Below are 26,741 nucleotides of genomic sequence, written 5' to 3' on the forward strand. Positions count from 1 at the left end.
CAACATTACGACCCATAGTCGACAACAAAGGACCAGTCACCTACAACCTCTTGAAAGCTTTAGTGAAATTCATCAAACCCCTCCTTGGTACACAGAACATCACTGCAAGAATGCAAAATGACTGAGGAAAGAACTCAACAATAAGACTGTACAAAAAGAAAAAATCCTCATTTCACATGACGTTTTGTCATTATTCACTAATACCCCTGTGGACATCACAGTACAGATAGTTAAAAAACTACTTAAAAAGGACAGAAATCTGAAAGAAAAATCACAAACCTGACCCTTTCTTAATGGAGGACTTGGAAATCAAAGCCTTTCACATCACAGTTGTAGTATCACATCCTGTTATTTCTATCAGGAAATTAAGTTTCTGCTTTTACAGGTACAAAACCAATGAATAACATTTCAACACAGAACATCGCCCTCGCTGTAGTTTTCAGTCTTTAGCGAGCATGACGCACATTCCATGTACATTAAAGTGTCTGGATCTTAGGCATGTGCCTAGCAGAAAGGATCTGAGGCCAACACTCGGTTCCACCGAACATTGCGTTTTCGCGAGGTCCACCGTAAGGACTGCATATAAATGGTAGTCAACGTGATGTTTGTTTAAAATGTCACCAAGGGGCAAAATATATAAATTAAATAAAAGGGGTCCAAGAATAGAGCTCTGAGGTACACCACAAGTCAAAGCTGCAGAGGGGGAGGCAGCACTACCCATCATAACATTAAAGCTGCGATCACAGAAGTAAGACCTAAACCATTTTAAGGCTGTCCCCTGGATAACAACCAGCTGGTTCAGCCGAGTCAGTAGAATAGCATGATCAACCGTGTCAAAAGCAGCAGATAGGTCCAACAATACCAGCAATACATTAGAACCAGAGTGAAGGGTTAATAAAATGTCATTAAAAACACGAAGTTGAGCTCACTCAGTGCTATGAAGGGATCGGAAGCCTGACTCGAAGGGATCTATTAAACCATCATCCTCAAGGGAAGAAATAATTTGGTTAAATACAGCACGCTCTAGCAGTTTTGATAAAAATGGAAGCTTGGAGATCGGGCGAGAATTACTCATGACAGAGGTGTTAAGGCCAGGCTTCTTCGGAACAGGTTGAACTACTGCATGTTTAAAAGCACGGGGTACAACACCAGTGGATAAGCTGTTATTAATAATGTTCAGCAAAAGGGAGCCAGTGACAAAATATGTCTCTTTAAGGAGGTGTGGAGGGACAGGGTCAACAGGAGAACCTGAATGCTTCAAGGCAGACAGGAGATTCTTGAGAGGACAAAGAAAGTAAGTTAAAGTTATCTAGAGACCGATGCAGGACAGGTTCAGGGAAAACTAGTGACATAGGGAGAAGAAATTTCAAAAACTGAGTGCATTGATCATCTGAGGTAGTAAGAGAGTGGTGGTCACTGGCTGAAAGAACAGCATTGAGGGTCTGATACAAGACACGCTGGTTACCAAAGGATGCAGTAATAATATTTGAAAAGAATTTATTACGGGCATCTCTAACTACTTTCTGGTAGCGGGCCCAAGTATCTATCATTATTTGATAGGAAATCTGGAGCTTATCCTTTTTCCATCTACACTCGGCTCTTCTGCACTCACGCCTGACAGATCTGGTAGTTTTATTGATCCAGGGATCCGACCAAACTTTATAGTGTCTAGTTCTCATAGGGGCTATCTGATCTAACACAGTGAGGCAGGAAGATTGAAAAAAGTGCAACAAGTAATCAGTGCTGGAAAATACCAGCAAAGTGGAAACAAGATCAGTGAACAAAGTACTGAATTCTGTTGCAGTAGATGGAGTAAAAGATCGGGCTCTGCAAGCAGGCGTTAAATCAATCAAAGAGGCACTGGATCTATGAAGGCGAAACAAAACCGTAAAATGATCTGAAATATGGACAGCTTCAACAAACAGGTCAGTGATCTTCAAGCCATGAGTGAGAACCAAGTCCAAGATGTGAGAGCGTTCATGTGTTGGCATATTAACCAATTGAGCCAGGTCAAAAGAGTCAATAACATTTAAAAATTCTTCCAGAAGAGGCTTCTCAGGGCAGCAAACATGAATATTAAAATCACCTAAGATAAGAACACGGTCATAATTTGAACAAATGTCAGATAAAATATCAGAAAACTGAGTTATAAAGTCTTTGCTGTATTTGGGAGGATGGTACAGCAACGAACAGAGAACGGGAGGTGAAGAACACAGTTCAAAGGCAGTTAACTCAAAACTGGTAAGACCAGCAGGGAAGGTGATGGGTTTACAAGCAATATTCCGTTTGAAGACGGTCAAAAGACCCCCCACCACGACCAGTTGTTCTTGGAGTATTAAAATATGCTCAGTCAACAGGTAAAATTTCAGTAATAGTAGCTAAATCATCAGGAGAAATCCAAGATTCTGTTATGAGAAGGAAGTCCAAGTTATTGTCAAAAAAATAATCCTTAATAATGAACGATTTAATGCTAAGAGAGCAAGTGTTCATATGAGCAAACCTGTACGGCGGTATTGGATCCAACCTGGGTGTGTGAGAAGAGGAGATGTGCTTCAGATCCCAAAGGTCTGAGTAATCCACGCCACGGTGGCACCAGCAGGGTGAGACAAGAGCCGCCGGTCCACAGAATCCAGGTAACACCTCACAGAGCGGCATCGAGCCTCAATCAAGACTGCATGAACCCCGAGGAGTGTGCTAGCACAGCTCGCACACGGACCAGGCAGCAGCCACTCCTACCACGCCGATGGCGCCGTTTTCTGAACCACAATGGGCCGGGAACTCTCCACAGAGAGGCTGGAATAGTGGAGCGCAGCGTTTGCAAGGTCTCGTGATGGTAGTGGTGGTGATCCTGGACAGGGAGCCAAGGCGAACAAAGATCCAGGAGGTTAGCACGGGCATAAGTCAGAATAGCAGTCCCAACATTAACCACATAACATAGAAACAGCGAGAAAATAAAACAGATCAGCAGATGGCTTGCCGAACACGCTGGAGCCATCTTGCTTGAACAGGTGTACCTGGGACTCCAGACCCGGCGGGGCAGAGGCTTCGCTGGTCTGAGAGCACTATCAAACTCCCAAGTTCCAATTCTCGCGCTGTTCTGGGTGGCTGCATTTTGGAGTAGCTTTGTTAACTGCATGTAAGTTTTGCCTTTTTTTGGACATGTTTTCTTCTAGCGTCTTAAGAAAAACTATTTTTTTGGACCTTTTACTTTTCTGTTTCTGGTGCTGTGAAGCTTAGAGGATTTTTACGGCTATGTTTTAACTTTTTGAGCATTTGTTATGATGCGTAACCATGGCAACAAGCTGGTTTACAATCCGGAGCAGCTGATTAACATTGGAAAGGCTGAAATAATACCTCAACTGAAGCCACAAATCCCAAATGAGCTAAAACGCAAGAAGCGTGGATGCAGAGCAGGAGCAAAACGGAGACAGAGAAAGAGGAAATTCAAACCATCTCTTCCATCGATCATAATGGGCAATGTGAGATCACTGGCCAACAAGATGGATGAACTCCAAGCCCTTTCAATTCAATTCAATTCAATTCAAAAATACTTTATTAATCCCAGAGGGAAATTGATTGCTGTAGTAGCTCAGGATAATAATAATAATAATCAAGTCGTCAAAGGGTTGTTGTATATTACAATGGCTGTTGGCAGGAAGGATCTCCAGTAGCTGTCAGTGTTGCAGCGAAACTGAAGAAGCCTCTGACTGAAGACACTCTTCTGTTGTCGGACAGTCTTGTGAAGAGAATGCTCAGGGTTGTCCATCATTTTCTTGATTCTCTGGAGAATCCTTCTTTGCATGATCTCCTCCAGCGGTTCCACAGTCGTCCCCAGAACAGAACCAGCCTTTTTTATTAGGCTGTTGAGCCTTTTCAGGTCCCTGCTTCTGATGCTGCTACCCCAACAGACGATGGCTGAAGAGATTACACTCTCAAGAACAGACTTGTAGAAGATCTGCAGCATCTTACTACAGACATTGAAGGACCTAAGCATCCTCAAGAAGTGCAGTCTGCTGTGTCCCTTCTTGTAAACGGCTTCGCTGTTCTTTCTCCAGTCCAGTCTGTTGTCCAGGTGAACTCCAAGGTATTTGTATTCCTTAACCACCTCCACTTCTTCTCCCATGATGGAAACAGTGTTTGACTCCACCCTGTTTCTTCTGAAGTCTAAAATCATCTCCTTTGTTTTGTTCACGTTCAAGGTGTTTCCACACCATGCTGCACCAGCTCTCTGTACTCAGCTTCCTGTCCATCTCTGATACACCCGACAACTGTGGAGTCATCTGAGTATTTCTGTAGATGACAGGTCTCTGATTTGTACTGGAAGTCTGAGGTGTACAGGGTGAAAAGGAATGGTGAGAGTACAGTCCCCTGTGGTGCTCCAATGTTACTGATCGCCTGGTTTGATGTGCAGTTCTTCAGCCTCACAAACTGTGGTCTGTTTGTCAGGTAGTCTTTAATCCAGGCGATAGTTGAGGCCCCCACCTGTGTCTTCTGGAGTTTCTGGCAAAGTACATCAGGCTGGATTGTGTTAAATGCACTGGAGAAATCAAAGAATATGACCCTCACAGTGCTGTCTACTTTGCTGCAGATCTTCTACAAGTCTGTTCTTGAGAGTGTAATCTCTTCAGCCATCGTCTGTTGGGGTAGCAGCATCAGAAGCAGGGACCTGAAAAGGCTCAACAGCCTAATAAAAAAGGCTGGTTCTGTTCTGGGGACGACTGTGGAACCACTGGAGGAGATCATGCAAAGAAGGATTCTCCAGAGAATCAAGAAAATGATGGACAACCCTGAGCATTCTCTTCACAAGACTGTCCGACAACGGAAGAGTGTCTTCAGTCAGAGGCTTCTTCAGTTTCGCTGCAACACTGACCGCTACTGGAGATCCTTCCTGCCAACAGCCATTGTAATATACAACAACCCTTTGACGACTTATTATTATCCTGAGCTACTACAGCAATCAATTTCCCTCTGGGATTAATAAAGTATTTTTGAATTGAATTGAATTGTATTGAATTTAAACCACGTCCCCAGATCAGCCAGCTGATGAATGACATGACAGCAGAACGTTGGATGATGCTCTGAGGAACGCTGAAGCTTTCAGTTGAAACTTTTAGCAGGTATGTCTTTAAAAACGCAACTTTTGTCTTACTAAAAGAAAAGAACAATAATTAGTTTACAACAAAGACAAAATTCATTTATTTAATATAGTGTATGACATTGTATAGTGCCATCACTACCCCCACAATGCCAATGTCAATGGACTTTTAAATACATCTGCAGTTTTGTAATGCAGATTTAGACCTGATCAGGTTCCTTTATTTAGAATGACTAATTGGGGTTAGTCCTCTTTTGTGCGATAATACTGTGTTTTTGTCCATAATCCGTTTTTTGTTCTTTTCCTACACAGTTTAGTAAGTTATTTGTTTACCTTTCGTGTTTCAGCTAGTGGCTCTAGCTGTCAGCAGAGATCGCCGGCGATGGTGGTGTCACTTCCTTTTATCCAAGGGCAGTAGAGGACGGTGTCGCCCTCTACTGCCTGCGTCCACCTTGCTGATGACACAGTCCCATGCATGATCCAATGTGAGGTAAACAAATAACTTTTAAAAAACTGTGTAAGAAAAGAACAAAAAATGGATATGGGTTTAGTCCTGCCTGGTCCTTGCTTCCGCTGGTGGGCTTGTGGTTTGGCTCTTGGGTTTTTGGTGGCTGTCTGTGAAGCTCAACATGTTATTGGTACCAAGTTTGAGGGCCACAGTAAAGTTCAACATTTATTTTTAGTTCAACGTTTTGTTGCAAATGCATACCTGAATGTATATTTCTGGCCACAAAACGGGTGTTAAAAATAACAAGCATGAAAAAAGGTAATAAATTTCATTACTTCAGACCTGGAGCTGTCCTGTTGCCATCTCTTTTATCTGCATAGAATCACATGAAAGTATCTTTCTGGAGTTTTCCCCTTTCAGAAATGATGTATGTTTTTTTTTCAGAAATCTGTAAAAGTGATTGTTTCATCATGTACTGTGATATAATGTAAGCAATGCCTCTTTTTTTTTCTTTGCTAACCACGTCCCCTGCCCCGCAGCAGAGCTCCGTGCAATAGGAAACTGAGCACCAACCAGAACTAACCAATAGCGTTAGACTACAACTCACTTGCTTCAAATTTAAGGAATACCTCAGCTGATGCAGAGTTGATGAACTTTTCACGGACAAGAAAGTCTTTAAAATATAAATATATGAGAACACAACATGACACGAGAATACTTGTAAAACAGCGTGTTTTAGCTGTTTGTCGGCTACAGATGGCAAATTATTGTTTATTAATGAATAAACAAGCTACATGAAGTCGCCATCTTAAAAACATGGAGCAAGATATTATTTGTGTGGTATGCTTGCCAGCCACTAGATGGTGTCTTTGGATAAGAGCAATACTCTGGAAAGAGACTTTAATGATTGAGCTAATAAAAATATCATTCCACCTAATCACACTTGATTTCTTGGGTGATTGGATATAACATCTTATAAGAGCCACAATACACAGCAACACTTAAAGGATGTGGGCCTTAACCAACCATCCCATTGGACTGTAGTGCTTGTCTAGATTTGAAAGTGAGAAATTTAATGGTGTGAGTTGTGACTTTCTTTGCTTTTTATTAATACAATATGAAGGTTGACATGTTCTCATATGGGATGGTGATATATGAGCTGCTGTCTGGACGAAGACCGGCACTGGGAGACCACCAGCTTCAGACAGCCAAGAAACTGTCCAAAGGGATCCGGCCTGTCTTAGGTGGTCTAGAGCAGATCCAGTTCCACAGCCTCCATACTCTGATGACTAGCTGTTGGGACACCAAACCAGAGAAGGTAAGCTTCCTGCTTCATAATCCATCTGGTGCTAGTTTATTATCCAAATGACTAGCCTAGAAACATTTAGACAGTCCAGTTTGGTTTTAGAGAATTGACTAGTGTTCCTTCTATTTAATGATGAAACAATGCTGTCCATTGTGTGGCAGTGAGGGTGGAAAATAATAAAACAAAGACTACGTCCTACTAGCAAGTTCTATACCATCTTGATAAACATTTTTATAATCTTATAAATGAGCACAAACAGTTGCATTTTGAAGGTGTCCTAGATTTACGTTTGAGCTTCTAGAAGGCATATAAAGTTTTATTTGAGCTTAAAAAGTACCAGGAACCATTAAAAATGGCCAAATAAATGATGCATAATAAGGTGAATTGTAAAATTACCTGTTTTCCCCACCTACTCCACCAATTGAGTGAGCTGCATCCCATTTTTTTATTAACATAATTATTTTTAAATATTTTTTAGTTCTCCAGCTACTGTTGCAAAATTTCACAAAGTTCTGATGGTCTCTGCTGATGCCAACATAATCTAAAGTCAGGCTGCTTATTCAGAAAGCTGCACTGCAGGTTGATGAGTGAACATCCAGGTTTTGAGTTAAAAAAATTCAGGTTAAGAGCCATTTTAAAGTTGCAGTGTGTAGTTACAAGTAAATAGAGGGTAGTACAGACACACTCTTCAGGGTAGTTTTACACCCCATCTTCCCGACTGTCGCTAGTTAAAAAAAACTTTTCAGTAAATGTTACCTGTGGAGCAGAAAGAATGCAGCCTAGGTGTGACTCCTCAGACTTTGATGCTTCTTCAGGTAATTCCATAAGAGAATGCAAAGCCAATTGTAGTTTTCAGGTGCTGTACTTTCTGGATCTGCTTGGGGGCTTGTGATCACGGCAATATCGCCCGGCCAAATTATATTGTGTCTTTTTCAAATCTGTTCTTTCTTGTATGTTTTGGAAAGAGTTTAGCTGTTTTGTTATTAAATTCATGTTTCTTATTGCCTAAATGTTTTTGAACGAGCAAAAGTTATATCCAAAAGTTGTATGTTCAGCCAGTGATCTGGTGTGAGGTCATCGACAGGCTCAGGACCCCAAGCTGGCCAGAAGGAAACATGGCATCCCCCAAAGAGGCTAGACCTGCACCTTATGTACTTTAGACCTGATTTTTATGGTTATATGGTAAGAAGCAGCCAATATTTTTCAACAACTGGACATCATTTTATTTATTTTCAACAACTTTTTGATGGATATTTCCAGAGACTAAAGGTAAAAACTTCTGATTGTCTCTTTAAAGGGAGACTTTGCAGTATTGGCTTGCCTTTAGCACCCCCTTGTGCCTATTAGTGAAACCAAAAGTAAAACTCCTCTCCTTGTTGTGTGTTCGTCTTTTTAACACCTTGATCGAATTACTGAAATATCTCCTCAAACTTCATTAGTCTCTATTAGAGCCCTGCACAGGCCTAAAATCTGAGCCCGTGGCCGGCCCGGCCCGAGGGGGTGGAGCCCCAGCCCGACCCGGCCTGAAAAGGTTTTCAGGATTCTCTGGCCCGACCCGAGCCCGACTTTTATTTTAACCAACAAAATGAAAACAAAGTGCATCAATCCTGACCAATGTGTTAAAAGACGTGCAGGATCCGATCAATTTGTTTTTCCCTCATTTACCGTCACGGAGATAACGGCGCACTGGCTCTGGTGGTAATCAAGTTAAATTTTATCTCTTTCCAACAATTTTCACAAGAAAACAAAACAGTCTAAAGCAGGGCTTGTGTTGACCGGATAGTTCCCGTATTTGACCGTTTATTTTGTTGGAGAAAGAATAGAAAGAATTACCCCGACGCATGCAGACGAACTGCCATTTTATTCGTTACACACATCGCAGATGTAGCTAAATCACTCAAGAAAAGATTCCCATCTGAACATCTGAGCTGCTCAGCACACTGTCAGCGCATATGTGCACAGCGAGCTGAAGTTGTGCAGATTGGCTTGGAGTGCGTCGCAGAACCAGAGCGCATGCGGGAAGATTCCACCCACTGAAGCGAGTGTTTTCCAAACCCTGTCGCTCAGAGAGACTTGTCACTTAGAAAATGTTCCCTGATGATGAAACTTTGTCTGAATAGTGCTTGTTCCTGTCTCCAATGTGGCGACACATCCAGGAGGAGAATCTCACATCCTCTTCAGCTCAGAAAGCGCCTATGATTACGCACAAGCGTGACGCGTCAACCCGGTCTCACAGTAAGACCGGGTTGGACCTGTTCAGGTTTACACAGACAATCTTTACATAGAATTGACTTACAGATATAAAATTAATTCAGTAAAATAAAGCATTTTATTTAAATATCCATTCATTATTTTACAAGCACAGAGAGCCGCATCAGATGGATGGAAGAGCCGCGGGTTGTGACATGTTTTCTCCAGGACCAGAGAGGATGCAAACTCAATACATCTCTTTTATTGTGAGGTAATAATTTCTCTGAGTTTTGCGGTTGCGGGCGGGAGTAGGCATGCACGCTACGGGCGCGGGTGGGAGTGTAACACACACGTTGCAGTTGCAGGCGGTAATTGTCAGAAATTCAGCGGGAGCGGGCAGGAGCGGGATGAAGAAAACAGTCCAGCGCTACTGCTGCGTTTGTGTTTCAGTTTTTTATGAATTCGATTAAAAATAAAGGCACCCGGCCCATGTCACAGTTGTTGGCCCGAAGCACAGCCCGAGGGCCGTCGGGCCGGGCCGACCCGAGGGCCTAGGGCTTCAGTGCAGGGCTCTAGTCTCTATAGGAGCGATTCATCACTAAATCAAAGAAATCAGCTGTATTTTCTATCTAAAACATGCTGAAAGCAGACTCCAGCGCCAGGCATGTCATCTCCACTTTATTAAGTCCAACAGGGACCGGACCGGCATTCTGAAATTGTGAGGAGGCAAATTTAAATTTTTTAAAATAAGTCAACTAATTTCAAATGTTGTTTTTTTTTTAGATCCAAAGAAGTTATCTATGGTTGGTTAGTTGCTTAGTAGTTGCAGCTTCTGTGGCTAGCGGGTAGTAACTCACTTATATATTTAATTTAACACATATTTACATGATTTTAAAAGTAAAAGGCTCGTTATAAATTTATATTGAAACTAATACGAATAAAATGACCGCCGTGGAAGCCGCGGTCACATTATGCAAGTCTGTTCCATTTAACCGTTTTCTTTGACCAAGGAAGGACAGTGTCCTTGTAATCAAGGTGCCTGGCCTCGCAAGACATCGCCTTGCAAGGCCAGGCGCTTTGACATTGAGAAACACCCAGAGTGTTTGGTGTGAGAAGCAAGCTGACCAAGAGAGTCTCTGACTTTGGGAACCAGCTTGTCTGGAGCACGGATGAGGATCTCAGTCTTATCTCCATTCAGCTGAAGAAAGCTCCCAGCCATCCAGGTTTTGATAGAGTCTAAGCAGGTGTGTAACAGCTGCAGCTTAGACATCTCATGGGGCTTAAAGGAGATGTACAGTTGGATGTTATCTGCATAAAGATGGTAGGAAATTCCTTTGAAGGAGCTCAGGATGTGCTCAAAAGGAAGGAGATAGAGGAGGAAGAGCAGAGGCCCCAGCACAGAACCTTGTGGGACACCATGGGTAAGGGAGGTGGTGGAGGACCTAAACTTGGAGACGGCCACAGAAAAGGAACACTCAGAAAGATAAGAGGAGAACCACTCCAGAGCAGTTCCTGATAGGCCTACCCAGTCTCTAAGCCTCTCCAGTAGCAGGTGATGGTCAACAGTGTCAAAGGCTGCAGTCAGGTCCAGCAGGACCAGAACAGAACAGTCCCCTGCATCACTGTGAGTCAGAAGGTCATTAGAGACCCTAAGAAGAGCTGTTTCAGTAGAATGAGCTCTACGAAAACCTGACTGGAACCTATCATACGTTGATGCTGTGTTCATCAAGAGCAGCTGTGAGTTGTTTAGCCACAACCTTTTCTAAGATCTTGGAGATGAACGGAAGTCTAGAGATGGGTCTGAAGCTGCTATGAAGAGAGGGGTCGAGACTTGTTTTTTTAAGAAGTAGGTGGATTACAGCGTTCTTAAAGTAAGCAGGGACCTGACCAGAAACCAGGGAAGCATTAATTATAGAGAGCACGCTGGGACCGATGGGCTGAAAGCACTTTTAAACAAATATGAGGGTAAGATGTCGAGGGGGCATGCAGAGGTCTTCATAGAGTTAACTAGTTTGGTTAACTCAGGCAAAGAAACAGGAGCAAAGCTATCTAGGATGATGGTTCTGGTTGGAGTCGGGAGAGGCGGCGATAAGGCTGAAGGAGAGATTCTAGATCTAACCTTATTGAGTTTGTCCACAAAGAAAGACAGAAAGTTCTCACAGTCTGCAACAGAGTGGATGGAGGCTGTAGGAGAGACAGGAGAGACGATGCTGCTGATGGTGTTAAACAGCACCTTGGGGTTACCTTTGCTCTGGGACACCAGGTTGGAGAAATAGGAAACCCTCGCGTCTCTGACTGCAAAGTTAAAGGATGTCAGAAGATCCTTTAGGTGCAGCAGATGGACGTGGAGATCGGTTTTCTTCCACAAGTGCTCAATTTTTCTGCATTGGCGCTTCAGGCTGCGAAGGCTGTCATTAAACCAGGGAGTAGGGTTCACTGCAGGAACTGATCTGGTTCTGACAGGACAGATGTTGTCCAGAATGGAGAGGCAGTGCTCGTTAAACTGAGAAGTTAAGGAATCTGGGTCGTTATCAGAAGAACAGGGTGGATCAAAGGCAGCAGAAAAATTGTTAGCTGTGCTCTCATTAAGAAAACGAGAACTAACCATACGGCGAGCAGGAGGTGGGGATGCAGAAACTGACAAGTTAAAGAAAATGCAATGGTGATCTGAAATATAAACGTCCTCAGGACAAACACTGTCAGCATTTAGACTCAGGGTAAAAACAAGGTCTAGAGTGTGTCCCCTGGTGTGTGTGGGGCCAGAAACATGCTGGGTAAAGCTGAAGGAGTTCATGAGGCTGGGAGGGAATGTGTGACTGTATATATCAGGTCTTGAACTCCTCCCTTCTCCTGGGACATTTTGTGGTGCTGCAACATCTTCACCTACCCTCTCCTTGTCACTTTTTCTGGGTGGTGCCTTGGTCTGCCTGCATATCTGCAGCTCCCATGTCAGGGGGTCAAAGTTTTTGGTATCTGTCTGGTCGCTCCCAGTGGCTGCCTGGTGGGGTTTGGATCCCAGGGGTTGGTCACCCTTGGGTCTCGGGCCACTGTGATCCGAGCTTGACTAGATCAGGGATGGGCGGACCTGTGGGCAGGCCTCAGAAATGCGTCCTCTTCCTAAGTAGGGCCACACGCACATGCCTTTTTTTTTTACTGTTGGTAGCAGGTGTTTTTCTTGGAATGCTGTGTTCTTTATCCTCCATGCATAATGCTTCTTGTTATGCCCAAATAACTACATTTAGTTTCATCAGTCCACAGCAGCGTATTCCAAAATAAAGCCGGCTTGTCCAAATGTGCTTTAGCAAACCTCGAGCAGCTCTGTTTGTGCTATGGGCGGGAAAAAAGCTTCCTCTGCATCACTCTCTCACACAGCATCTCCTTGTGTAAAGTGCACCCAATAGTCCAACGATGCACAGTGACTCCATCTGCAGCAAGATGATGTTGTAGGTCTTTGTCTGACTCCGACTGTTCTCACCATTCTTCACTTCTGTTTGTCCAAGACTTTTCTGGGTATGCCACTTGGAGCCTTAACTTGAACTGTGCCTGTGGTCTTCCATTTCCTCTATATGTTCCTAACAGTGGAAACAGACAGCTGAACTCTCTGAGACACCTATCCTTCCCCTAAACCATGATGGTGAACAGTCTTTCTTTTCAGGTCATGTGAGAGTTGTTTTGAGACCCCCGTGTTGCTGCTCTTCAGATAATATTCAAAGAGGGGGGAAACTTACAATTGGCCCCTTTAAATGGTCTTATAGGGGTTTCACATCTGAAACCACTCGGCCCGGTCCGGCCCGCATTGCATATATTGTTTTCATACCAGGGTGGCCTGGTGCTTTTCCCTTACCTACCGGGCAGTTTTTCGGCGCTTATCCTCAGGTGGTATGCTCAGGGCCGGCCTGGGCCAACACGCCCACTACGACTGATTGGCTGGCTCAAATATACACCTACTGTTAGGAGGAGCCTTTGATTGGAGGATAGAATGTACCAACAGGGGTTTCCTACATGCACGATTCATTATCATTCTGGATGCTGAGAAGTACATGTCACCTCTGACTGATGATGCCGCAGCTGTCTGTCTCTATCTCACTAGTGTGAGGAGCACACACAAACACTTGGCTGCCTTTTAGGGAGAAACCACAGACTTTTCCACGCGTCCTAGCACCTCCACGTATTAAGTATTTAATGGAAACATTTTAAGTGTTTTTTAGTTTGATCCAGTGTAGCCAAGTGGGTGGTGAGTTGTTCTGTTCTGTATTTGTTCAGTTTTACAAAAATACTGTGGGGAAAATAATAAACAGACTTTATATAAAAAAAATGAGGGTTGTTCAGAAAATGTGATGTAAGAAATTTATCACACAAAGATGACAAATTATATTTTTCAGTCTCAGACACATTAGAAACCTTGTTGATAAAAGAATAATTGAATCTTGAATGAGGGCTTTTGAATGAGCTCATCTGCTTAGCACACCACCACCACCTAAATTAGCAGGAGAAGGAGAATGTTTAGTGGTGGCAGAACAGTGCCAGCTGATGGCCACCTCTACTAAGGTATCTCATTCCCACAGAACACCAGAATTATTATATCTTCTCTGTAGACTCATGGGAACATGTACTCCCCTTAGGGGTAAACTTGACCATCTTGAGCTAAAGTTCTTTGTTACTGTCTAATCCGTCCGATCAGGTTAGTGGGCCATACCAACTCAACTGTAGTCTGCTTTCACACGTGTAACTATACAAGTCAACTAGAGTTCAGCAATCAATCCTTATTTAAACATAACAGTTTTTTCTAAGGTGTGTGTGTGTGTGTGTGTGTGTGTGTGTGTGTGTGTGTGTGTGTGTGTGTGTGTGTGTGTGTGTGTGTGTTTAATTGGGCACATTTCTGTCATGAACTGAACTAGAAGGACCCGTGATGACACCACACACAGTAAAGCACCTTTAAAAGTCGTTATTAAACGTGGCGTTACCCGAGGAGGGCGAGGCAGGAGACAGAGTCGGAGAGGAGGTGTGGGTCAAAAACCAGAACGAGGCGACGCAGGTAAATGGAGCAGGCTAGGGAAGAGGTCAAAGACAGGCGAGGGTCGTGATGGCAGGCAGAGTCCTAGGCAGGGGTCAGGAGTGAAAACGAGGTCCGGAGGCTGTGATCAGGCAAGGTGAAAGGCTGGAAGATCTACTGGCAAAGAGCATTCAGTAATCTGGCAGGGAACTGGTGGCTGGCTGGTGAATATATAGCAGTGGGAGCAGGTGAGCAGTGTGAGGTGATTGCGTGGAGCAGGGGAAGGATATGAGGGTGCTGATGACAGGTGATGGGAATTAAGTGGCTGAGGGCTAGAATGAGGAGGCAGCAGAGACAGAGGGTGTAAGCCTGGGAGTCATGACACATTTCTACATTGCAGGGGCATTTTGCTGATCCACAACAGAGCACCCTAAAACTTGGTTTTAGAGGTTTGGTGTAAATTAGCTTTTATTTTAGGTTGAGGTTAGGAATAGAACCCTATTGTTAGGGTTATGGTATGGGTTAGGCATAGTGGAGTCACTAAAATGAATGGAAGTCAATAAAAGCACATTTGTGTGTTTTTGGGGCGGGGGGCAGTCTGGGTGTTCTGCCTAAGACCTCATTGTTTTTGATGTTATGTCTCACAGTGATTAAACTCTTGTGTTCACAGAGGCCTGGGGCGATGCAGTGTGTGAGACTAATGCAGGAACCCAGCTTCGCGTGCCTCAGGTATCTGTTGTCCTGTGACAGCCACTCTCAGCTCTTCCTGTCCCAGCTGCAGGGATCCAGCGCTGTGTTTTGGCATGGAAACAACGAGGACAGGTTGGTTTCAGTGCAATAGTCCTGCTGTTTAATCATCATTTGATGTGTCACACCTGTAAGGTGAATGGATTATCTCAGCAAGTGATCATTAACCCAGATACAACCCATGGGTTTGCTAACAGAAACCACACCAACAGTCCTCATACACACCTGGACCAGGTGAAACCTGCGTAACAATGCTGGTGGATTTTAGTCATAAACCATAAAAGGGAAACAGGTAGTATGCCTACTCCAGGTCATCTTGGGCTCTTGTTCACAAATCCACCTATCAATCTCAATAGGTGGATTAGGGGAGTTTTCATGCCAAACACATATTTTACATCCAACTCTTCAGCTACTTGTCCTCTCTCTCAAAATGCCAAAATATCACAGATCTGATGTAGTTTTTAAGATGTTTTAGTCTTTTTGGCACAACTCTGCCTCTCAACACGTATCTACGTATAGCTAGCCAGCTAACAAACGACTAAAACAAAAACAAGAATCTTCACCCAAGGCTAGCTTTTCTTATCTAAAAATCTTAATAAATGTTTTATTACCATAAACTGAGTTCTTCTAGCAGTAATCTGAAATTAAATTATCTAAATAGCATGCTGAACTTTAGCTTACCTGTCAAGCAGAGAACTGGCGACAAAGGCGTCTGTGGGAAGCCCAACCTTCGTGAAAACTACCCAGCGATAGGCACGTACGATCACCACAAACAACAAGCTCTGCTCAGGTCGTGCTGTAACTATAGCAACCTGTTTCCTGCACCCTTGCTGTTTGAAGGGCTGTTTTCGCTATTCTGCTGTAGCGGAGGCAAATTGATGATTTTTATTTGTTACGGCCAGGAAGATGTAGTATTCTATATAAATATAAAATATGAAGCTGCTAGGTCTTCATTGTAATTATTCAGAAGATTCCAGGATTTAATTCAGAAGATCTAGGTTCTTTGCTTTTTCAGTGATCAACAACACTTCGTGTTACTTAAGAAAGAGTCGGGTTTATAAAAGTGACAATTTATTTTACTAACAATTAAAACATGACTAATTAACTAAGCATTTACTGTGAGTGGATGTAACTAAACGTGATGAAGGAACCTACGTGTGAATGTGATGTCAGTCAGAGCTTCCTTATCAAAGTAAGCCGAGTTCTGGTGAAAAGAGTTTGGTTTGCTCTGAGCTATAAAGTTCTTATCATCAGAAGAACATCAGGTGCGATCTGTCTTGTCTATTTCACCCGTTTTGAGAGACCCTCTTGGTGGATCCGAAAGTCGCAGGGGTCGGCTGACCTCTGGCACCGGAGGGCTGTAGAATACCATGGTACCGACTCTTCAGTCCAGAGATGTCTCGGGTCACAACAGCTGGATGGAACCGTGCGTCTGGCAGACTCTTAAGGAGTCTAACAATGTCAGCTTTGTTTCTGCAGGAACTGTTTCTCATCAGCTTTGCAGGTGCAAAAGGTTTTGACGACGTGTCAAAATCTTTGATGGTTAAAGATGTTTACTGCAGATGGCCGGCCTGAAGCAATTCTCTAGAACTGTCGAGTCACTCAGGATGATCCAGTTTTAAGGTTTTGATGTTATGACTTGCACAGCCAATCAGAGGCTGACAGGTTTGAGAGATGTTACCAAGACAACTCAGAAACACGCCTTCTTGATACAGGATGATCTGACTGGTTTAAAAGTCTCTATGTGTTGGAGTTTAACTTAACCATACCTGTTATTGTGTGAGTGCAGGTGTGAGGACGTCGTCGTCTAAACATGTTTAACACAGGGCAGGTTCTAGTAGACATCATAACATAACATAACATAACATCCATTCAGTGAGCACAGATTAGTGAAGCATTTCATTATACTATAATTATTATGAGTAGTAATAAACAAATGTTTATTTAATGATTATCTAGATTATAAGTCATGGAAGAAGTTCATATTGATTTAGGAAATCATTCTTGATTTTAGCAACTGATTTTGAGCTGGAGTTGTTCCTTGTGTGGAGGCAGACAGATAGGACCTTGGGAAAGAAAGTTATTGTTTATCTTTCAGACTTGCAGAGTCTGTGAGCTGTGAGTTGTCTCCTTTCTGACCAGATGTTGAAAGGTCAGACTGTACCTAAACTGACCACTGCTGGACGTTACACTGCAAACGTCTGCAAAGTATCACAAGTCGCACTTCTTGCAAAGCAAATATCATTAACATACACAGTGAGCAATAAAAATCATTCACAAATGCTCCTTAGACTTGAATAATAACTTCCACATTGTATATGAAGATGAAATGATTGAGAAACACACTTTAAACTGAAAGTACAATACACCAAAAATTATATTCTTCATTATATAAATTAGGAAATTGAAAAAAGGTGAATGAAAAACATATTTTCTGAGCAAGCTTTTCTATTAACGTACAAGGTGGAGCCCTTCCACCACAAACCTGCTCGTCACCACCAGAGCGACACGCCATGGACCTTCTGATAGTTCCACCATTGAACGCTGTTCATTCTCTGGGTTTCAGAGCTTTCTCCTTCAGTAAGTTGATGAAATTACAACATTTTGGCATTGTGAAGCGTTAACTCACTACTGCGAACCAAAACAAGTCAATAGTGATTTTTCTTGTAGCCAGTTTTAGTTAAATTATCAAGTTAACCAGCTGGTTGTAGTTTTACCTGCAGTTAGCTTATTGTTAGCCTGTTTTAGAGGGTTAAACGGCCTTATTTCTGTCTGATTTTAACTCATTCAGCAGTTTTACATATTTGTGTTTAGAGTCGTGTAAATTACTCAAAATAAATGATATTAAGACACAATAATGTCCGAGTGTAAAGATCAGAGTGGTAGAGGACCAACGTTTTTAACTTCCGTTGTCCCTGCAGCTCTGTAACTTGCTCTAACTCCAGTTACTAAACCATCTCAACTAGAGAGAAGCTGTTTCTAGTGAGACGCCGTTGCTAGTTTAGTTAGAGATGTGGGTCATTTACCAGACAGCAGCATCTGGGACATCATCAGTAAAATGTGATTATTTCATATTTTCCACTTAAACCACCTGATGCTGACTTCTATAACCTGCTGAAGCCCGTTACACACTCAGGATCGCCATGGTAACACCATGTGTCCTCCAGAACAACCAGAGCTGGACCGGGACGTCTGAACATCAGAACCTTTACAGAGTCTGTATTTACTGCAGAACTGTTCATCTGCATCTGTTTCATAGCAGTAATCCATCATCTGAGCTCAAACTGGGATTACAATCTTTACTTGAACAAGAAATTAAGATTAATTAATGATACATTATGAGCATAACTGTCACGATGGGGAGCCAAGAGGAGGTTAGGACCCAAAGATGCAGAGAACCAGATGACACTGAGTGGAGCAATAACGTAAAATCCTTTATTTAAAAATAAATCCAAAAAGGCGAGGAGCCAAAAAACAAAAATCTAAGTTCTAAATAACAAAACCTCGAATCCAAAAACGAAGATCCAAATCTAGAGAGGGGAACGAGACAAAGGTGACAAAAGACAATGACCCAACAACAGACAGAGACAAAGACAGGGTTATATACACTGGGGCATGATGGGAGGCAGATAGGCTGCAGGTGTGTGGGGAGAGAAACCAAGTGAAAGCAATTAACTAATCAGGGAGGAAACTAACATGACCTAAGAGTAAAAACCTAAAAACAAGAAGAGCAGCAACAATAACTAATATTCTAAAGGGAAGGAAAACTACAAAAACCGGTGGGAAAACACACTAAAGAGACTACTAAAATGAAAAGCTGAACCTATAAAAACTGCAGAGGGGTGACTGGGGGAGGCCGAAGGAACACAGGACCTGGGAGGGAATATCTGGAGGGCTGCAGACCAGAGGACACATGAGGAACACAAAGAGACACATAAGGGGATCCTTACAGGGGGATGGAGCACACAAGGAGACACATGAGGGAGACGCAGACGCAGACCATGACAATAACCTTCTCAGTGGAAGAGTGTCCACCCTGAGACTGGGAGTTTGGGGTTCGAATCCCGGTCAGGTCATACCAAAGACCTTAACAATGGGACCCAATGCCTCTTTGCTTCCCACTCATTTTTAAGGGGTTGAGGGTTAAACCATCAAATACTTCCCGAGCACGGCCACAGCTGCAGCCCACCACTCCCCGTGGGGATGGGTCAGATGCAGAGATGAATTTCACCAGTGTGTGACCAATTAATGGGGCTCTAACTTATCACAGGTTTCTGTTATTATGATCTCTGGCTTTTAATAAATATATATATGTTTGGTTATTTGATTTTGAACAACTCACCCACACTTAATGTGTCATCTACTACGTTTAACCAGAAACGGTTTTATTTAAATGAACACTCTCATAAATGAGTTACTGTTTTCCACTAGTTGTTAGGCTGGAAGCTCAATCAGCAGGTTAGAGATGCATCTACAGCCACATGTTTTCCTCCTAGCCATTAAAAGGTGTTTAAATGAATTCAGATCAGCTGACGTTTCGTCTGACAGCAGCAGAGAGAACAGACTGAAGATAAATCCTGCAGTAACATCTCCTGCTTTGTAGAGCTGAAGCTAAGCAGGAGCAGAGCTCTGAACCTCTGGCATGTTTAAGTCTATATCAGGACAAAAGTATAGCATCTATGCTAGCATGTAGAGAACAGAAGCTCTCAACTTATAAACCACATCCTTACATTGATGAGTGTTTTATATACACACTTATTTTACCTACATGTGTGCTCCGTTCTGTTTGCAGTCTGGCTGCTCTTTGATGTATAAAACTGATAAATGTCGGTCATGCTGCTCCAAAAGTTCAACGCTTTGATAAAATACATAATCAGTGCAATAATCAATACACATTATTGGTCAATAATCACCAAAAAATCACAGTAGAAATGAGAAAAGGATTGTTTTAGCGTTCATTCCAACCAGAAGCCGCTCATATTGGAGGATCTTTTGTGATGTCAGTGTTTGCTTCTCGCATTGCATCATGGTAGCGTGTGGCAAGAAACCATGCATTTTGCCTAATTCAGTGGTTTTGTATGTGTGGAGGAGGATTTAGCAAAGCGGATGGATCATTTTTGCTGTGTGGAAGGCTTGATACTGTCTAGAGGGCCTGGGGCAACAATGAGGACACATGCTCTGGTGATGCTAAAATGTATTTACATAAAAAGGATCAATAATTATGCAACCCAAGTAAAAAAAATAACTAATTGGCAGCAACTCATAATAACTAGTAACAACAATATGAGCATCTCTAGTTAACCAAATTACAGTTTTTCTCAAATGCTAAAACACATTTCACAAACGTTTCCTCCATGTTCCCCAATGTGTAAACACAACACCCTTTTCTAAAACTACATAAACACAACCACACCTTCTCACTTCAAAACTCAAACTTTCACACCAAAAGAGCAGCTCGAAGCTTTCAAAAATGTAAACACTATACACATCATTACACATTACAGCAATACAACTGAAAACACAATGCTCAATTTGTGAGAAGGTTCTTTGTTTCATAACTGCCAATTTGCCCATTTTTAGAAAGGGTATAAATCTATAGAAAATTCTGCATGTACACTACTGTAACACAACTCAATGCAAAAACAGAATCTATTGCACACAACAGTACTCTTGAAAACATGAGCAGGGTGTGAATTTTTTTTATTTACTTTATTCACAACACACACACACCACAATCACTGTGCGGCATCATGCCGCTGAGCTGCATCGGACCACATTACCTCATCCACATCGCAGGCTATATTGTCTCTTGCCAGGCACCGTGGGAAAAACGCCCTGGAATGGCGAATCCATCCTTGTAAGGCCTCCACTGGGATGTCACCACAAGCCAGCTCCATTGCCCTTAGGAGGTTCTCTCTAGTGTATGATTGTCTGTCATACACCTTCCATCTCCACGATGAGAAGAACTCCTCTATAGGGTTCAGGAAAGGGGAGAAGGGTGGCAGACAGATGTTTAAAAAGTGGTTACTGTTGATGGTGAACCACTCTCTAATTTGGTTTGTTCTGTGGAAGTGGACATTGTCCCAAATGATCACATAAATGTGATGTGCAGGCCCAGGATGGTGTTGTTGGCGGTCCAGGAGGATATCTTTTAGCTCCTCTAGGAAGGTGAGGAGATGTGGTCACAGCATTAACAACAAGTGCCTTCAATTTTGAGTCGTTGAAGCATTTGGCATCACATGAGCTTTCATTTGAGAATATGAGCAGAGTTCTTTTGCAACTTGTGTTTTAGCAAGGAAAATGTGTTTAGATTTATGAGAACGGAGGATTGTGTTTTGTGTCTTCATGTGAAATGTGTTTATGATGTTGGAAAATGATGGCTAGATTTAGTAAATGTGTTTAGACAACTGGTCATTTGGTTTAGAGGATTGGCTTTTGTGTTTTAGCAATTGAGAAAAACTGTAATACTAACTTGTTGAAAGACCATCACGTAACTTTCCCAAAACCAGGTAATGTCTTGTTAAAACAAAACTAATGTGAAGCTTCCTTTACACAGAAAATGTGAAACGGTTAATCCAGAGATTTTTTTTACCCGAAACAGCCAAACAATTACATTAACACAGTTTTTATGTAAAACAAATGCCACCAAGGAGACAGCAGTACAGAGAAAACCTATCTGGTCTGCTGTCCCTTGAAACTGAAGGCTGGCTGGCTTTTATGCTGCAGCAGGGCTCATTGTAATCTGGGACAGCCGGCAGTGACAGTGGAGCCAGGTGCAGCATCTCCTCTCTCAGACACACTCCGGGGGAAACAGAGGAGAAATTTTAAATACACAGAAAACACAAACAGCTCAGGGCTGTAACACTTCATTAAAAGTTTAATTGGAATTTTCCCCGTATACAACCTCAAATAATGAAAAAGATGATAGGAAGCGACCCAGACTCTCCGAAGAAAGCCTGGATTCCTACAGCAACGAACAGTTTGTGAGACTCATTTTGTTCACAGTAAGTTCTTGTGACGAAGAATTTGTTAATTAGAGAAGATGTTTTTAAAATCATTCATCCTCGTGTATTTTAAATCTACAAAGTCATGTTGTATTCACGTTCTGATTCAGGTGTCTCAATCCGCGATCGTTTTAATAATAAATAAAGAAATAAATAAGGACATAGATGAATTTACTGGAGTTTGATTGCATCCAAGCGTTAACTAGCTCCAAACGCCAATAGAGGGAGTCTAGAGGGCCACAGTCACTAGGTGATAGAGCTCGGTAGATCTGGGTGTCATCTGCATAACTATGATAAGTAATGTTATTGTGTATGACCTGACCCAGAGGGAGTATATAGAGATTGAAGAGCAGTGGTTCAAGAATTGAGCCTTGGGGGACCCCACATGTCATGGTTATCAGCTTTGTGATCACCAATTGAAACAACACACACCTCTGTCTTCAAGATAAGATTGGAACCAATTATGGACTGTGACTGAAAGACCCACCCAGGTTATGAGCCTATCAAGAAGGATGCTGTGGTCCACAGTATCAACAGCTGCAGTGGAGCATCATCAGGACAAATGTTTTGCCTGAATCTGTATTTAGACGAATATCATGTAATACTTTAATAAGTGCAGTCTCAGTGCTGTGGTGTTGTGTACAGCCTGACTGGAGACTATCCAGCAGCTTGTTTGTCTCTAAAAAGTTGTTCAGCTGGATCATAACAGCTTTTTCAATCATTTTCCCGATGAAAGGGAGATTAGAGATCGCTTTGTAGTTATTCATCACTAAGGGATCTAGTTTCCTTTTCTTTAGAAGAGGCTTAACAGCAGCAGTTTTCAGTGACGTAGGAAAAATACCCGACATTAAGAACCAGTTAACACTTTTCAGTGCATCAGTTTTTAAGCAGCTAAAACATTTTTGAAGTAGTTAGTTGGCAGGTTGTCCAGACAGCAGGTAGATGGGTTTTAGGCCTTAACTATGTTGTCCAGTGTTTTAGCACTAATCACACTGAAAGCTGGTATTCTAACCATATTACTGCTGTGTGGCTGTAGCTGTGGTCTGGTTGTGTTGATGTGGAGGAATAAATGTTGATCTGATATTTGTGACTTTCTCATTGAAAAAGGATGCAAACTCATTAGACATTAGCATTTTTGGTTTTTCTAATTCATTTATCACCAGAAATTATGTAAAATGTGTGTGAAATGTTTAGCCAATCTACAAACATACGTTAAATCAACTTTTTATTAGTTCAATGGAGACGAGGCAGTTTGGGCTTGTTTTTAGCACCTGTAGTGTCTGTTTAGTAGAACCGAAAGCAAAACCTATCTCCTCTCTGTGGGAAATGTCTCCTTAGCCGTCATTAGCGTCTACAGAAGAGTTTAATCACTAAATCAAACATATCACATGTGTTCATGATCTAAAACATGCAGGAAATGTGCTGGAAGCGGACTGTAGCACCAGCTAAACAGCAGCCCGCCACAATGAAGTTGCAAGTGTGATTTTCTGGCTACAGAGGGCGGTGGGGTCTGAGTGACTTTTCGTTAAAAGGTCATTTTAGCACATACTGGCTTCAGAAAATTATAAGAAAATGTGAAAAGTGGCATACTATGCCTTTAAATAACTTCTAACTATCCAACACGAAAAAGAGAGCAACTAAATTTTAAATAAAAATAGACAGAAAGACGGAGATAAAAAATGAGAGCGAGAAAGAAAAGAAAAATAAAACTCAGATTCGGCTCCTCTGAGACAGAGCTGGCTCTAAGAGAAGTTTTCGTTTGCAAATGACACGTCACTTAAGTTCGGGTGGTGAAGGGGAGTGGGTTCTTCTGTGTTTCTGGTTCAGCATGCAGATGTCCTGCATCGTGTTTTTCATTCACCAAGAACAGTGTGTCTAAATGTGTGACATGGAGCTGTCCCACTGCCATCTGGAACAGTTTCCTATGGTAACACATGGCGCTCTTACAAGGATGGGCTTGGGCATTTTAAACACATGACCTAAGGCTGTGGTCTGCACTAAATGCACTATGAATTGTTATTATGAGCTTTTCTATAAAAATTGTTACTGTTATATATCCCCATGTTGTGGGCGCAGTGATATTTCGGTCTTGTTTTATTGTCTTTCTCTTTCTGCAGGTCTAGAAGCAGATTCTTGTTCATCATTTATTAGTATTAGGTTTTTTTTTGTGAACCTCTGCCACCTCTTCCTTCTCTCTCTGCCTTTCTCTTACACTTTTGTCTCCATGTCCATTGCGATTTAAAACCACCAAAAATATTTCAAATAAAGTTTTGGTATCAGGCGTGGCGTTATAGCAGAATTTTTTTTATTATTATTTTTTTAATAGTTTTTATTTGTTTTGTCTATTTTGGTGATGTAGTGTCTTGTACAGCACTTTGGTTGGTGTTGTCAGGGGGGCTGCCAGAGATTTTGGGCCCCATGAAAAAATATCAAGTTGGGCCCCCTGGGGGCTCGTCCATAGCTGGAGCTGGGGTTCCGCCCTCCCAGATTCGAAGGGAGAAAAAAATATAATATATATACTTATATATTAATGTTTCAGTTTTGCTAATTAATTAGTCAAAATAAAGTAGGGACCTCTGAATAAATATACATTTCATAAAGACTAAAAGATTGTTTAATGTGTTTTATAAGTAAAGGTTGATGATGATGATGATAACGCTCCACCTGTGAGAGAAAACTGTAAGGCTTGTCTTCAGCATTCAGACATTAATTCTGATCGCTTCACAGCTGGACAGGACACAGTAAAACAATAAATAAATAAAATGTTTCACATATAGCTGTCCCACTGCCATTTGGAACAGTTTTCTATGGTAACTGTAGCAGCCAGTCATGTGATTTATGCTGTATTAACATTTGGTACATTTCCTACCTCACTTAAGTATTCCCGTGTTTTACCACTGCACAAGAAAGCTGCCCTCCCTCCAACTCATAGAGAACTGTGAACTTGTCTCACTCCTACCGTTGCTATCTGAAGGACTCTCATAAACAAACCTCTTTGACCCAAAATAATCTCAAAAATGCCATTCCACAAAAGCCTCATTTATACTTTATAGTCTTAGATGCGTAACGCCATTATGCGTTGGTGCAAGAGCTCTCCGACAGGCTCACAGAGGGTGATGGAGACATGCCCAAAATTTTTTAAACACCCGTCGAAAGTGACGGAGGCCGCAAGCTTGTGATTGGTCAGGACGCTGCTTCCTGTATGTTCGTCACCAGCACCGCCATTGCCCCATTAAAAAGTAAGAAGATATTTAGCGGCAGACCCAGAACAGATTGAAGAACACATTACCGAAAAACTTTGAAAATACTGTATAAATGTTTATTCACCCGTGAGTGAAGGAGTACATAATACGGAGCAAATGCGGACGGAAATGATGGGAAACGTGGGTTTAGAGGTGGCGACTGCATGAAGAGGTGGAGGAGTCTCTGAAATAAATAAACACATTAGTGAATACACTATTGTGAACCGGATACATGAGTGTTATGGTGGCAGGATATCACAGAAAAGTGCTACGCCCTCTGTTGTCCTGGCGGGGAATTGTTTTGCAACGCTCCACTGCCTGTTTGCATATAAAACCTTTCCGACACTCCGTGTGCGTCTCCAACGCGGTGAAGTATAAATCAGGCTTAAAATATCTCTGTTGGCTGTGACAAAAGCCTTAAAAGAAGCCAGAGTGACAGCCAAGTCCATACTTATACTGCTCCATGTATTTACCCACCACCTCCACAGCCTTTCTGAAACTGGACTGCTTCTCTTTCCAGCCAAACCAACCAAACAGCCCGATAATATCACATACGTTGATTACTTCTGTTTCTATATCTATATATAGTTTTGCGAATTCTATATAACGCAAATCCGAGAGAACATACTAACAAATATTTTATTTTTTATATTAATATATGATCTAAAATTATGAAATTCAAAGACTTAGTTAACTTGAAATTTGTACTAATTATGTTTAAGGCTAGAAATAATTTACTGCCAACTAATCTACAAAGGTTCTTTGTTTTGATCCCAAAAAATGATAAGAGTAGAAAGAAACCAGTGTTTAAAAGGATATTTGTTCATACTACATTAAAGCAAATGTGTATTTCAATATTTGGTGTGAAATTATGGAATAACCTGGATGATGAATTAAAAAAATGTACAAATACTGGTCAATTAAAAAAAATGTATAAAGATAAAATGCTAAAATCGTATGATTTGGCGAGTTAAGGATGGGGGATTAATGTTTTAGTATTGATATTATTTGTGGAAGAAAGAGAGCGGTTTATTTTTTGTGTATAAGGCCATTTTGTACTTTTTGTAATTTATCTTGTCTTCGTTAAAGGGGGTAGGTCATATACAATTTTTTTCTTCTTCCTCCCCCTATTTCACTCGAATGCTTATATTCTGGTTGGCAATTGTATTCTGATTTGAAGTTTGTATATTAAAATTTTGAGTGAAATAAAATTATTGAATTGAATCTCAAAGTTGGCTAGAAATTTGGGGGTCATGATTGATAACCAGGTGACCTTTGAAGATCAAGTTGCGTCTATGACTTGATCATGTCATTTTGGATTGTTTAACACACGAAAGATGGACCATACCTACCGCAACATGGCCATCTCTAACCATGACTACTGTAATACCCCTCTAACTGATCTCCCAGCTTGGACAGTGAAGCATCTGCAGATTGTCCTGAACACTTTGGTAACTCTGGTCTTCGGTGAGCCTGAAAGAGCACTAGTCACCCTTCTGATCATTGAGCTCCATCAACTTACCGTTTGCTGCCTGCATCAAATTCAAGTCACTGAATTTAAATTTCTGTATGGAATTGCTCCCATCTACTTGATGGATGGCTGCTTATACTGAGCCAGGATCCTCTGGAGGTTTCTTCTTGTTAAAAGGGAGTTTTCCTCTCCACTATTGCTGCATGCTTGCTTAGGCCTAGTCCACACGTAGCCGGGTTTTTTTT

General features: G+C 41.9%; 1 protein-coding gene across 3 annotated transcripts in view; it reads left to right on the forward strand.

Moving 5' to 3' along the window:
* Positions 1-26,741, forward strand: part of lrrk1 (leucine-rich repeat kinase 1) — a 303,358-nt gene that overhangs the window by 257,759 nt on the left and 18,858 nt on the right. For all 3 annotated transcript variants that reach the window (XM_054734368.2, XM_070554620.1, XM_054734367.2), the window contains exons 30-31: positions 6,667-6,861; positions 14,703-14,854. In XM_054734368.2, coding sequence (XP_054590343.2) covers positions 6,667-6,861; positions 14,703-14,854 — 347 coding nt within the window. The remainder of the gene's footprint in view (positions 1-6,666; positions 6,862-14,702; positions 14,855-26,741) is intronic.

The sequence above is a fragment of the Nothobranchius furzeri genome, chromosome 9 (assembly GCF_043380555.1).
Source record: "Nothobranchius furzeri strain GRZ-AD chromosome 9, NfurGRZ-RIMD1, whole genome shotgun sequence".
Lineage (NCBI taxonomy): Eukaryota > Metazoa > Chordata > Actinopteri > Cyprinodontiformes > Nothobranchiidae > Nothobranchius > Nothobranchius furzeri.